This window comes from Physeter macrocephalus, chromosome 4, assembly GCF_002837175.3.
Source record: "Physeter macrocephalus isolate SW-GA chromosome 4, ASM283717v5, whole genome shotgun sequence".
Classification (NCBI taxonomy): domain Eukaryota; kingdom Metazoa; phylum Chordata; class Mammalia; order Artiodactyla; family Physeteridae; genus Physeter; species Physeter macrocephalus.
Window position 1 is genome coordinate 68,562,332 of NC_041217.1, and position 12,541 is coordinate 68,574,872.

General features: G+C 44.7%; 1 protein-coding gene across 1 annotated transcript in view; it reads left to right on the forward strand.

Annotated features, from left to right (window-relative positions):
- Window positions 1-11,584, forward strand: part of CD48 (CD48 molecule) — a 25,543-nt gene extending 13,959 nt beyond the window's left edge. The window contains exons 2-4 of the mRNA XM_024115986.2: window positions 4,991-5,284; window positions 8,166-8,423; window positions 10,923-11,584. Of these exons, the coding sequence (XP_023971754.1) occupies window positions 4,991-5,284; window positions 8,166-8,423; window positions 10,923-11,002 (632 nt within the window). The 3' untranslated portion in view covers window positions 11,003-11,584. The remainder of the gene's footprint in view (window positions 1-4,990; window positions 5,285-8,165; window positions 8,424-10,922) is intronic.
- Window positions 11,585-12,541: the final 957 nt, after the last annotated feature.

Below are 12,541 nucleotides of genomic sequence, written 5' to 3' on the forward strand. Positions count from 1 at the left end.
GCTCTCTTCCGTGGCTCTGAAGCTTCCCCCTCTGCCATCCCCGGTCTCCGCCCGTGAAGGGGCTTCTAGTGTGTGGGAACCTTTCCTCCTTCATAGCTCCCTCCCACTGGTGCAGGTCCAGTCCCTATTCTTTTCTCTGTTTATTCTTTTTTCTTTTGCCCTACCCAGGTACGTGGGGAGTTTCTTGCCTTTTGGGAGGTCTGAGGTCTTCTGCCAGCGTTCAGTGGGTGTTCTATAGGAGCAGTTCCACGTGTAGATGTATTTCTGATGTATCTGTGGGGAGGAAGGTGATCTCCGCGTCCCACTCTTCCGCCGTCTTCTCCTGTCTCCTCAACACTCTTTTCTGTTGTTTCTTTTGAGAGAGTTTCTGGGCAGCTTCTCCATTGCTCCTCGGCTGTCTATGTCATAATAGTCATCTTTTATTCATTTATTCAGGACCCAACCATAAGACAGGGCTGCTTCACTGGCCCAGTTTGGGCACATTATGATACTTAAGAAACACAGTTCATTGGTCATAAGTAATTAAATAGTAACTCAAATTTCTACTTGAAGTCTCTCAAAGGATGTTAAAGGGAATCCAATTTATAAGCTATAGTGATACTTCCTACCATATCCTCTCCTGTCCTCTTCAGTCTTCTCAAACCATCTCATTCATCTGCTGCCCAGAGACTCTCACTCTTTTGTGCCTTAATACTATAGCACCCCTATTTCCTAAACCAACCTGAGCGGCCCCTGTTTATCTTCTCCTTTCCTCTCTGCCTTTTCAGTCCAAACCAATCTTAAGAAGTAAGCAAAAAAAAGCTAAGTGGGAGTAAAAATAAGAAAAATGTGACTAGTAGGAGGTCATGAGGAGACGACTGGGAACACTTATGTACGCATTTTTGTCCCTGCCATTCATTCATTCATTCTTTCATTCTATACTAAACAACAAATGTGAGCCATGTATTGTGGGAATTCCAAATTGAGTAAGACATGGTCTTTGACTTTGAGAAGCTCACAATCTTAGTGACTATGTGTCTGTTATAGTTTCTCCCTCCCCCTCACACTTTAGTCTGAAGTTCTTTTGAGCATGTTGGGGATACGCTGGACAAACAAGATCTTATTGTTATAAAGCAGACTCCATTCTCACAAGGAGAAATGATGTGTATTATAACTGGGACTGGATCATGACTTGAGTCTATATGCTCTGTATTCTTCATTCCTCATTGGGTTCATCTTCATTCCTCCTTCCCCAAGGAAGCTTCAGGTAAGTTCTCTGGTCTTACCATGGTGCTGGGGCCTCTTTCTTATCATCACATGTCCTAGCCAAAGACCTGGTTTTGTTTTTCTTTTGTGCATGCTGATGTCTTTTACTTTTAGACCTAGCCTACAAGTGAAAGCGTCTTCAGGAGCTGCTACAGGTTTTTGGATTTTTGGCCCCTACTTCAACATTCTTTACTCTTCCAGATTCACATATAGGCATTCATTCCTAAAAAATATATCATTAGTCTAGTCCTTATTTTACTACTGTTTTGGTACACTAAAGTAAGTTCAACAGGCAGTTGTTAAACATCTCAGTACTTAATGCATAGTACTAGATGTTATGGATACAAAATTAACGTAGGTAATAATAATAAAACAATACATGACATTTATTGAATACTTACTAATCTTCCAAGTATTAGTCTAAGTACTTTATGTGTATTGATTATTTGTATTAATTTAATTGTATTCTAAGCATTTATTTGTGTAACTCTGGGTCAGGGCTCTTTAGAGAAAAAGAACCAATAGGATATATATAAATATATAGAAAGAGATTTATTATGAGGCCCATGCAGTTATGGAAGCATAACCCTTATTATGTACTTCTTTGGAGAAGCCCCATGATCTGCCATCTGCAAGATGGAGGCCAGGAAAGCTACAGGTGTAGTTCCAGTACAAATCCACAGGTCTGAGAATATATAGACTCATGATTTGAGTCTATATGCTCTGTGTTCTTCATTCTCAGTGGGCTCATCTTCATTCATCCTTCCACAAAGAGGCTTCAGGGGAGCCAGTGGTCTAATTCCTAGTCCAAGTCCTAAGGTCCAAGGACCAGGAGCACTGATGTCCAAGGGTAGGAGAAGATGGATATCCCAGCTCAAGGCAGAAAGCAAATTTGCCTTTTTTTCTGCCTTTTTGTCCTATTCTGGCCCTCAATAGATTGGATGATGCTCACACACATTGGTGAGGGTGATCTTCTTACTCAGTCTACTGATTCAAATGCTAATCTCTTCCAGAAAAACCCTTATAGATGATCCAGAAATAATGTTTTACTAGCTATCTGGGCATCCTTTAACTCAGTAAACTTGACACATGAACTTCACCTTCACAAACTCTGTGAGATAAATACTAAAACAAAGGCAGAGAGGTTAGGTAAAATGCTCAAGGTTATACAGCTAATAGGTGGGCCAGGATTTGAATAGTCTAATTCCAGAACCCATGATCTTTTTTTTTTCTTTTTGAATTTTATTTATTTATTTATTTAGTTAGTTAGTTTTGGCTGTATTGGGTCTTTGTTGCCGCACGCAGCGTTTCTCTAGTTGTGGCGAGCTGGGGTTACTCTTTGTTGCAGTGTACAGGCTTCTCATTTCAGTGGCTTCTCTTGTTGTGGAGCACGGGCTCTAGGCACATGGGCTTCAGTAGTTGTGGCTCGTGGGCTCTAGAGCACAGGCTCAGTAGTTGTGGCGCACGGGCTCAGTTGCTCCGCGCCATGTGGGGTCTTCCTGGACCAGGGCTAGTTGTGGCTCGTGGGCTCTAGAGCACAGGCTCAGTAGTTGTGGCGCACGGGCTCAGTTGCTCCACGGCATGTGGGATCTTCCTGGACCAGGGCTCGAACCCGTGTCCCCTGCATTGGCATGCGGATTCCTAATCACTGCACCACCAGGGAAGTCCCCAGAGCCCATGATCTTAACCATCATACTACAATGGAAAATGAGTTAAACTCATATGACTCATTCTTTGTCCTTAGGAAGCATGTGGTCTGGTGATAAAGGCAAGTAATAGACATTAAATGGATCACTTTAATATGATGTGAGTTCTAAGATATAGACATGCACAGGATATTGTGGCTTTCCTTCCTCCTTCCTTCACCACCTATGTGTAATGATTCAAAAAAAGCCATCCTGGTGGTTGGCTGTGACTTCTTACTGAGAAATAAAGAGGTTAATTGTGGGTTGTGCTATCTTCCTAAGCATATGTCTGAGACTTGTTGGAGAGTCTACCAAGGATGACCTAGGCCAGCAGTTCTCAACCAGAATGAAGGCAGGAAGATTTTTCCTCTCAGGGGGCATTTGGCATTGTCTGGAGATATTTTTGATGGTCACAACTGGAATGATGCTACTGGCATCTAGTGGGCAGAGGCCAGGGAGGCTGCTAAATATCCTACAATGCACAAGGACAGCCCTTCATAACAAGGAATTCTCTGGCCCAAAAAGTCAATAATGCCAAGGTTGAAAAACACTGACCTAAGCTGTCTATTGTCACCACTTTTATTAATTCACATGGAAACAAGTAACAGAATGAGAACGAGTCTAGAATATGTGTCTAGTAATTTTTAAATCTTGAAGAGAATGTATGCTCCTGAAGAGGCTGTATGGTCCAAGAGGCCAGAGACTCTGCATTGCTGGTGTCAGAGCCTAGAACAGGAGCTGGCACATAGTCATTGTTCAAACACTGTTGGTTGGACTGAACTGATTATGTCACAGAGATTATAAAGTATGGAATGGATCAATCAGAAATACTGTGGAAATAAATGCCTGTGTGTGTCTGTGAACGCACCAGGCATAGATTAAATGCTCCATAACTGGTTGTTGAATGGATAGATGGATGGTTGGAAGGATTAGTGACTAGGAACTTGAAAGACCTGGGGACACAGGCATTTTGAATCTTTATTGAAAAGAATGTTTTTGGAAATGATAGACATGTGGAAAGTAAATATGTATAGATACGATGTTAAACAATATGAAGTTTTGTGTGACAGTATATGAGGTAAGAGGGATATCGATCATATTTCTTCTTTCCTCTACCATTAGCTTTTTTCTACTGCTCTTTCTCAGCCTATACATTTACACTTAGTTTTCCTCCCTCCACAGAGAGAGTTAGCAGACCTCCCTTCATCTTATGTCTTCTGGCTATCACCTTTTCTTTCTCCTTGCATTCAAGAAACCAGGTTTTTTAGAACTGAGGCTTATACAATTTGGGGTGCCCTCATGAGAAAGAGAACAGAACTGTAAATACAAATAGGAACAAAAATGAATGTAGGGCTTCCCTGGTGGCGCAGTGGTTGAGGGTCCGCCTGCTGATGCAGGGGACGCGGGTTCGTGCCCCGGTCCGGGTAAGATCCCACATGCCGCAGAGTGGCTGGGCCTGTGAGCCATGGCCGCTGAGCCTGCATGTAGTTAGAATGAGAAAATAAAGCCCAGTGTATCACAAGTTTTTTAAAAAGCTGACAAATACAAAAATCACAAAAGCCAGAAAAATAGCACAATATTTTTATTAATAAAATGCTTTCACTCTCCTATAATACTTTGCCACTGACTAACTCTGGTTCCCTTTCATTTCTAACCTTGTTTCTCCTTTACTTCTTACCTACTGCTGGAGAACTAAATTGAACCACAAGGAACACAAGCACAGAGAGGAGACGTGACTCGTCATCATTTTCTTTGAAAATGTCCTGTTATGAGAGTAAGGGAGAGAGCCAGGGCTGGCTCAGTGTCCTTTTCTTTATCGTCTAGGGCAGAATTAGACGGATTATAAGCACATCTCCTGTCCTCATGCCCACTTCTCAAGCTCTGACTATCATTGAACTCCTGATCAGGGGTCAGGCCCTCTGATAAAGATCATACTCACTGCTCCCAAGCAAAAGGCTCTTCCTTCTTCTTTGTTCCACCAGCCCAGGCCAAAGCCTGGGCCACTGGGCAGCTCTGCCTTCTCTAAAATAGGTCTCACTCACTCTGACTCTCATTGGCAGATTATTCAAAATATGCCATCTCCGGCAGCAATGTGAGTCTGCCAATCTCCAGTTTGCCGAGGAGCTACAAATCACTCACCTGGTTTTATACTACTGACCAGAAGATTGTAGAATGGGAATCCGGTCAGCCTAAATACTTCAATAGTAAATTTAAGGACAGGGCCAGGCTTGATCTTCAAAGTGGCACACTGCACATCCATAACGTCCAGAAGGAGGACAGCAGCACTTACCTCCTGATGGTGCTGAAGGACACTGGGGACGAGGACGAATGGAAGATCTCACTGGTGGTGCTTGGTGAGTTAGGGGAACCAAAGGGCAAGTCCCCACTCCAGGGCCCTGGACGGACCACTGGGAGGGGACTCCCCCTGGGAGGGGGAGGGATAAACCTCAGGAAAGGCTTAATTCATTTCTCCTGGAGCCAGTTCAACTTGGAAGTGAGGCTGGGCCAGCCAGACTCAAAGTAGATTACTCTGGGACATTTAAAACCTCTTCTGAAATTAAGGAGTCTAAGATTTGAAGATAAAGAAAACAGTAAGGATGGTTTCCTCTCTATTCTCTTCATGCTCTCCTGTGATCAACCCAAATCAGTTCTGAGCTCTTCTTAATAACATAACTGAGCAAAGACTTCATCAAACATAAGGAAAAAGAAGAGATAAAGGATTGGGCAAGAGCTGTTCAAGAGTGTTTTTACCTTTCAGAATGGGTGGGACAAAAACTTCCACTCCGGGCTTCCCTGGTGGCGCAGTGGTTGGGAGTCCGCCTGCCGATGCAGGGGACACGGGTTCGTCCCCCGGTCCGGGAAGATCCCGCCTGCCGCGGAGCGGCTGGGCCCGTGAGCCATGGCCGCTGAGCCTGCGCGTCCGGAGCCTGTGCTCCGCAACGGGAGAGGCCACAACAGTGAGAGGCCCGCGTATCGCAAAAAAAAACAAAAAAAAAAACAAAAAAAACCTCCACTCCTAGCGCCAGCCTAACCAGTATATGTGAAGTAAGGGCTAGAACATTACACTTGGAGTCAGACAGACCTGGGTTTAAAACCCTGGTCAGTAACTTACTAGCTGTGTGAACTTGGAGAAAGATCTTGCCATCTCTGCCCCATTAGGTAAGATTCTGTTGATGGCAAGTGATGGAAATCAATGTGATGTACCTTTAGCAAAAAAGGAGAATTTCTTTAAAAAAAGAAAACTAGGACTATTTAAAGCAATGCAAGGAGTTTAGAAGAGTCAAGAAGTGCTGAAGAGGGGGAAGAACGGTCTAAGAGGCTAAAATCCCCTTCTCACTCACTTCCTCCATGTCATATGGCCTGAAAATTCAAGACGTACTGGGAATAGGAAAGATTCAAAGGCTCTTACAGTGGTTTTTAAAAAAATCCCAAATTTATATCATTAACCAAATTCTGTGGTAAATACTCCCACCACAGCCACCTCCAAACTGCTAATGGTTTCACAACCAGCTTGCAAAATTTCTGAATATCTTTTTTTTTTTGCAGTACGCGGGCCTCTCACTGTTGTGGCCTCTCCCGTTGCGGAGCACAGGCTCCTGACGTGCAGGCTCAGCCATAGCTCACATGACTAGCCGCTCAGCGGCATGTGGGATCTTCCCTGACCGGGGCACGAACCCGTGTCCCCTGCATCGGCAGGAGGACTCTCAAACACTGCGCCACCAGGGAAGCCCCTGAATATCTTGAAATCCACAAGCTGGCTTGGCTTTAGCACACTTGCCTAGGGATAAGACCCTGAGGATGCGATTAGCAGAAGAATCATCCTTCAGTCCAGCCCAGGAATTTCGGACAGCTCAAACGGGGCATCTTGGAGCCAGTCTGCCCTAGCTGGCTCTGTCCACAATGTGCTCAGGGCTGTGCTGCTCACCATGGGAAATGAGGAAGGTATGCAAGACTTGAGGCCAGACCACAGGAAATGTTGAAAAACAGTATGAAGATTGCTCGTGTAAAGTATGCAGGAGGAGTCCAGCAATCTGATAGAGTTTCACGGAGGAGATGGATCTAGAGTTCAGGAGGTCAGATGGCAGAGTCTCCATTGCCCCTCACAGACATACAACCCAGAGGCTAGCACTGATTGGGTCAATTCTCTGCCACATTTTAATCCTATGACATCTGAGCTGCATTGATTCTGTAAGTGTTTTACCCTTGATCAGAAGGAAAAGACCCCAGAGGATTTCAGGTAAAGCAGTCCTAGTCAAGGAAGGAGCAGATGATGGGATTACCTCTCAACCAATCTGGCTGCAGGATGACAGCAGTGATGATGCTGTGACCTCCAACATGCATGTAACGCTTACACCCTGCAAAAGCACTTCCTCATGGACAATGGCATTGTATCTTACTAACATTGTGCTGTGAAGCAGAGTTATCTTATATGCAAGAAGGAAGTTCAAGGGGTTAATTATCTTGCCTAATGTCACTCTACCAGGGCCAAGTCCAGGACCCAGGCTGGTCTCACTGTAAAGCAAGTGTTTTGTCTTTTGTATCGCATAACTGATTCATCCAACCATCCATCCATCCGTCCATCCATCCATCCATCCATCCATCCATCCACCTATCCCTTTCATCAGATACTTATAGAATACCTGCTCTATGGTTGGCACTGAGATACCAAAGTTAACTGATGCAGTGCTGTTCATCACTACTGACTTTTGCTGGAAATTCCATGAGGTTCTTCTCTGTAGTTCTGCCAGCGTCCGGGAAAGGTATAGGGTGGTACCCTATAACAAGAGAGTCCTCTTACCCCAGGACTCTTGCTGAATCTGAGCCCAAGAACTTTTGAAGGACTGATAGGCCAAGGTGCCAAGTGTGGGCCATTGCTAGAGAAGGGGCCCTGAGCAGCTCAGACAGTTGGGATATCAAGTCCAACCCCGCTGATCTCTATGCTAAACCTCTGCTGTTCTTTCTGGCCCACAGATGGTCATAACCCCATTTTTGTTTCTGGGTGCATGGCTCCCCCTTCTGGATCCAGCTTAGCTTCACTCCAAGGAGTAGCTCTTTCAGTCTGAAGCCTCCAGAGGTCAAAGCTGCTCACTGGCTCTCTCTGCAGGGGCCTCTTCTCCATGACTGCTCCTGCAACCCTCTGGGGCTCCTTTTGTACTTTGTTGGCTAAACCCTCCCAGCATAAATGCTTCATAAATGCATAAACCCATTGTCTCATCTTAACGTATTCATTTTTAGACCCTGTACCAAAGCCTGAGATAAAAGTCAACAAGACACAGGAAGTGAACAAGTGTTACCTGACCCTGTCCTGTGGGATCCAGGACCAACCTGTAAACTACATGTGGTATGCAGAATCCCTTCCAAAAGAGTTCCAGAGCAGTGTGCTTGAAGTGACCCATGCACCACAAAACTACTCCAGGTCTTATATCTGCCAAGTCAGCAATCCTGTGAGCAGCCAAAATGAAACAGTCAACTTCACTTCACCCTGTGTATGGGGTAAGAGATCCTGCCAGGGGAGCTGAGGTGGGCACAGGGTAACTAGTTTTCTCTTGAAGGAAGAAAAGCATGGAGATCTTATTCAGCCTCCTGGCACAGAAATTAGTGGAGAATCCCAAAGACGTCTGTGAGGCATGGAAGACTTGGGTTCTCTAAGGTTTCACTGCCTTGCTGAGTGGGTTCACCGCCTCTCAGCAGCTCACATCGGCTTTGTGGAGCTCAGTGTCCTCATCTGCAAAGGGCAGTTGGCACAGGGGCTCTGATTTCCCCTTCTCCTGCCATGCTCTAACAGTGCATGGTCCTGGAATCTGAGGCCAGTGTCCTTGCAGGATAATCTGAGATTTCAGAGTGAGCAGGGAGAAAAAGGGCAAGTAGGGAAACAGTCCAGACACTGTTGGGCAGCCACACAGAGGCATTACTGGTAGGCAGCGAAGGAAAAAAGGGCCAAGTGGACGAGCATGAGCGAGAACAAGTGGTGAACAGGAGAGCCTGATCCTAAGGTAGAGACTTTCTGTTCTTCCCCAGGTGTATGCTCCTTGATGAAGTTGGAAAAGCAAACTCTGGGTTTCATGTTTCAGATTTCTCTGTCTCCTGGGAGGATCCACTCATTAGAGTATCACTCCTGGTTCTCTCTCAAGCCTACACAGGTCCCATAGTGGGGTAGCTATGAGCATAGGTTTTGGAGTCAGTTACACCTGGGATTAATCCTGGGACTGTCACTTACTAGCTAAACAAGTTACTTAGCTTCTCCAAGTCATGTCCTTCTTTTTTTTTTTTTTTTACATATTTATTGGAGTATAATTGCTTTACGATGTTGTGTTAGTTTCTGCTGTACAACAAAGTGAATCACTGTATGCATACATATATCCCCATATCCTCTCCCTCTTGAGCCTCCCTCCCACCCCCCCATCCCACCCCTCTAGGTCATCACAAAGCACCGAGCTGATCTCCCTCTGCTATGCAGCTGCTTCCCACTAGCTATCTATTTTACATTTGGTAGTGTATATATGTCAATGCTACTATCTCACTTCATCCCAGCCTCCCCTTCCCCCACTGTATCCTCAAGTCCTTTCTCTATGTCTGCGTCTCTATTCCTGCCCTGCCAGTAGGTTCATCAGTACCATTTTTCTAGATTCCATATATATGAATTAGCATAGGGTATTTGTTTTTCTGTTTCTGACTTTCTTCACTCTGTATGAAGTCATGTCCTTCTTAAATAAGACAAAATAATAGTTCTTATCTCATACTGTTATAAGGATTAAATGAGACAATACAGATAACTACCTAGCACAGTATCTAACAAATCCTCAATGAATGGTAGTTAACTTAGGCCCAATCCTTTTAATTCTAGAGACACTAGGGATTTGGGAACCTCTTAATAAATTTGGATCACCATCTTCAGCATTCCAGGCCCTGTACTTTCCACACGCCTGAAATCATATCCCCAAGCCCTGGTGTACAAATCCCTCCAGAATAACTCATACCTGTGGTGCCAACATTTACCTGAGATCCCTGTCACACCCAATCAGGGATCATGGCCCCTGGAGACATGGCTCTTTCATGGTCTTCTTGGACCCAGTCTACTCTGCCCACCTGTGCTGATTTCTTTACCTCTGCTCCCACACATGAGCTATGGAAACTGTATGTTCAGTATTCTTCCCAACTAACTGGTCATGTCTCTTCTAGTCTTTCCCGATATGCCCTGCTTTTCTGCCACCATAGACCCAGTATGACAATTTGGTGTCTGACCATAAGACCACCAGTTGGCTGGGTGGTTCTAACACCACCTTTATATCACCACCATATCCTGAGATCCAGAAAAACGAAGAGAAACAATCCCTGTCCTTTATAGAAAGAAGGTGGCTGCTCATTCACAGAGAGGGTGAAAGCAATAATACATCTATATTTTGAAGGGCTAAGCCCATCTTGTCACTTTTTAGCTCTCCAAATTATCCTAGAAAAGTATCCCTAATTCTTCTTCCCTAATTTTTCAGTATCCTCTCCTCCCCTCCCCTGCCTTCCCCTTCTGTATCTCTTTATTTCCCTTTCTTTTTTTTTCCTACCCCTTTTTTCCTCCTATTTGGTACTGATGGTTAGTAGTGTAGAGAAACAGGGAAGGGAAGTAATACTTCCTTCCCTAAAGTTAGCGCATAGCATCGTATTATCAACTGCACCTGAAGCTCTGTCCTACTTAATTGCTGCCCAGTGTAGGAGAGTGATTCTTTCCCAGGTCCACAGATGTGCCAAGGTAACCTTCAAGTACAGGACTCAGCTAAGCCAGTGATATTTAAGGGATTTCTGTACTCTTTATACTTTACATCTGGGAGTTTGAGCTTTGCTCAATCTGGGAAAAGGCTGTCTCAGGCACACTGGGTCTGGATTCAGGGAGGAAACAATTCCCCTGCTCTATAAGCTCCCATGCCAATGTCCAGTACCCCTGCCCCTTCTCAGCACATTAATCAAGACGCCTAAATGTTTTGTGTTTTTTTGCTCTTTCAGTCTCATCCTGTGGAGTAGCTTGGACTGCAACTTGGCTAGTGATCACGGTAACCACTGTTCTTGGCCTCCTATGGATCTGAGATAAGCTCTTCTAACTCAAGAGTGAAACTTCAAGAATGCAAGATCTTGCCCTCATCAGTAACCATACTATTAACCAGGACAGAAGTTCTGGCTATATAGGATGGGGGAAAGTATTGAGATGTCTACAAGGATTTTCAAATTAACTTTTTAAACCACAGTAATATTTTATTTTATATCCTCTAGTTGTTTTTTAACATACATATACACATGCATTCTTCCCACCAAAAAGTGGGCAAAATGTATTATGCAATGTTTTCTTGTTGGAATAAATATTTGATACGGTTGCCAAAGTGGATTCCTAAAGTTGCCCCAGATTTGTCACACAATGCCTGCTCCATTAGCCTAGACAAACTGGAACATGGAGATACAAAGGGGAACACCTGGGACCACTGTCTCCTGTGTGCCTACATGGCTGGGAGGTAATTTGTGCTGTCTAACTCTCGCTTCCTTATCCTTGCCAAACCTCCTGGGGTTCCAGCTCTCAAACTCCTCCCCCACCAAGTCCTGGTCTCCTTCTCAGTGGTTTACCTTGTTCTAGCCTCTGTGAGGAACATACTTATTAGGTTTCCTGGGAATGTGGGGTCAGGCTTACTCCCCCAGAACTGAGTATGCAGCTTTTTTTTTTTTGCCCTGATTTTTTTTACATCTTTTTTTTTTTTTTTTTTTTTTTTTGCGGTACGCGGGCCTCTCACTGTTGTGGCCTCTCCCGTTGCAGAGCACAGGCTCTGGACGCGCAGGCTCAGCGGCCATGGCTCACGGGATCGGCAGGCGGACTCTCAACCACTGCCCCACCAGGGAAGCCCTTTTTTACATCTTTATTGGAGTATAATTGCTTTACAATGTTGTGTTAGTTTCTGCTGTATAACAAAGTGAATCAGCTCTACGTATACATATCCCCCCCTCTTTTTTTTTAACATCTTTATTGGAGTATAATTGCTTTACAATGGTGTGTTAGTTTCTGCTTTACAACAAAGTGAATCAGTTATACGTATACATATGTTCCCATATCTCTTCCCTCTTGCGTCTCCCTCCCTCCACCCTCCCCATCCCACCCCTCTAGGTCATCACAAAGCACCGAGCTGAGCTCCCTGTGCCATGCGGCTGCTTCCCACTAGCTATCTATTTAACACAGGGCAGTTATATCTGCCAATGCTACTCTCACTTCATCCCAGCCTCCCCTTCCCCTCCTGTGTCCACAAGTCCATTCTCTATGTCTGAGTCTCTATTCCAGCCCTGCCACTACATTCATCAGTACCATTTTTCTAGATTCCATATATATTGAGTATGCAGCTTTACCACATAAAGAGGGTCCTTCCCAAGCCTCTTATTGGGAGCTGAGTTTCCTCTCCTCCTCTTTTCACCATTGTTGCTGTGTGCGCAGCTCTTCAAGTCCTAGTTGTGTCCTGAGATCCAAAAAACCATCAAATAGACTAAATGCTGTCCCCAGGGTCTTTCACTATAGGAAGGTAAGAGCTATCAGGCCCACCATCACATAACACCTGGATTTTTTGCTGTATGTTCTCCTCCTCTAAGGTTCT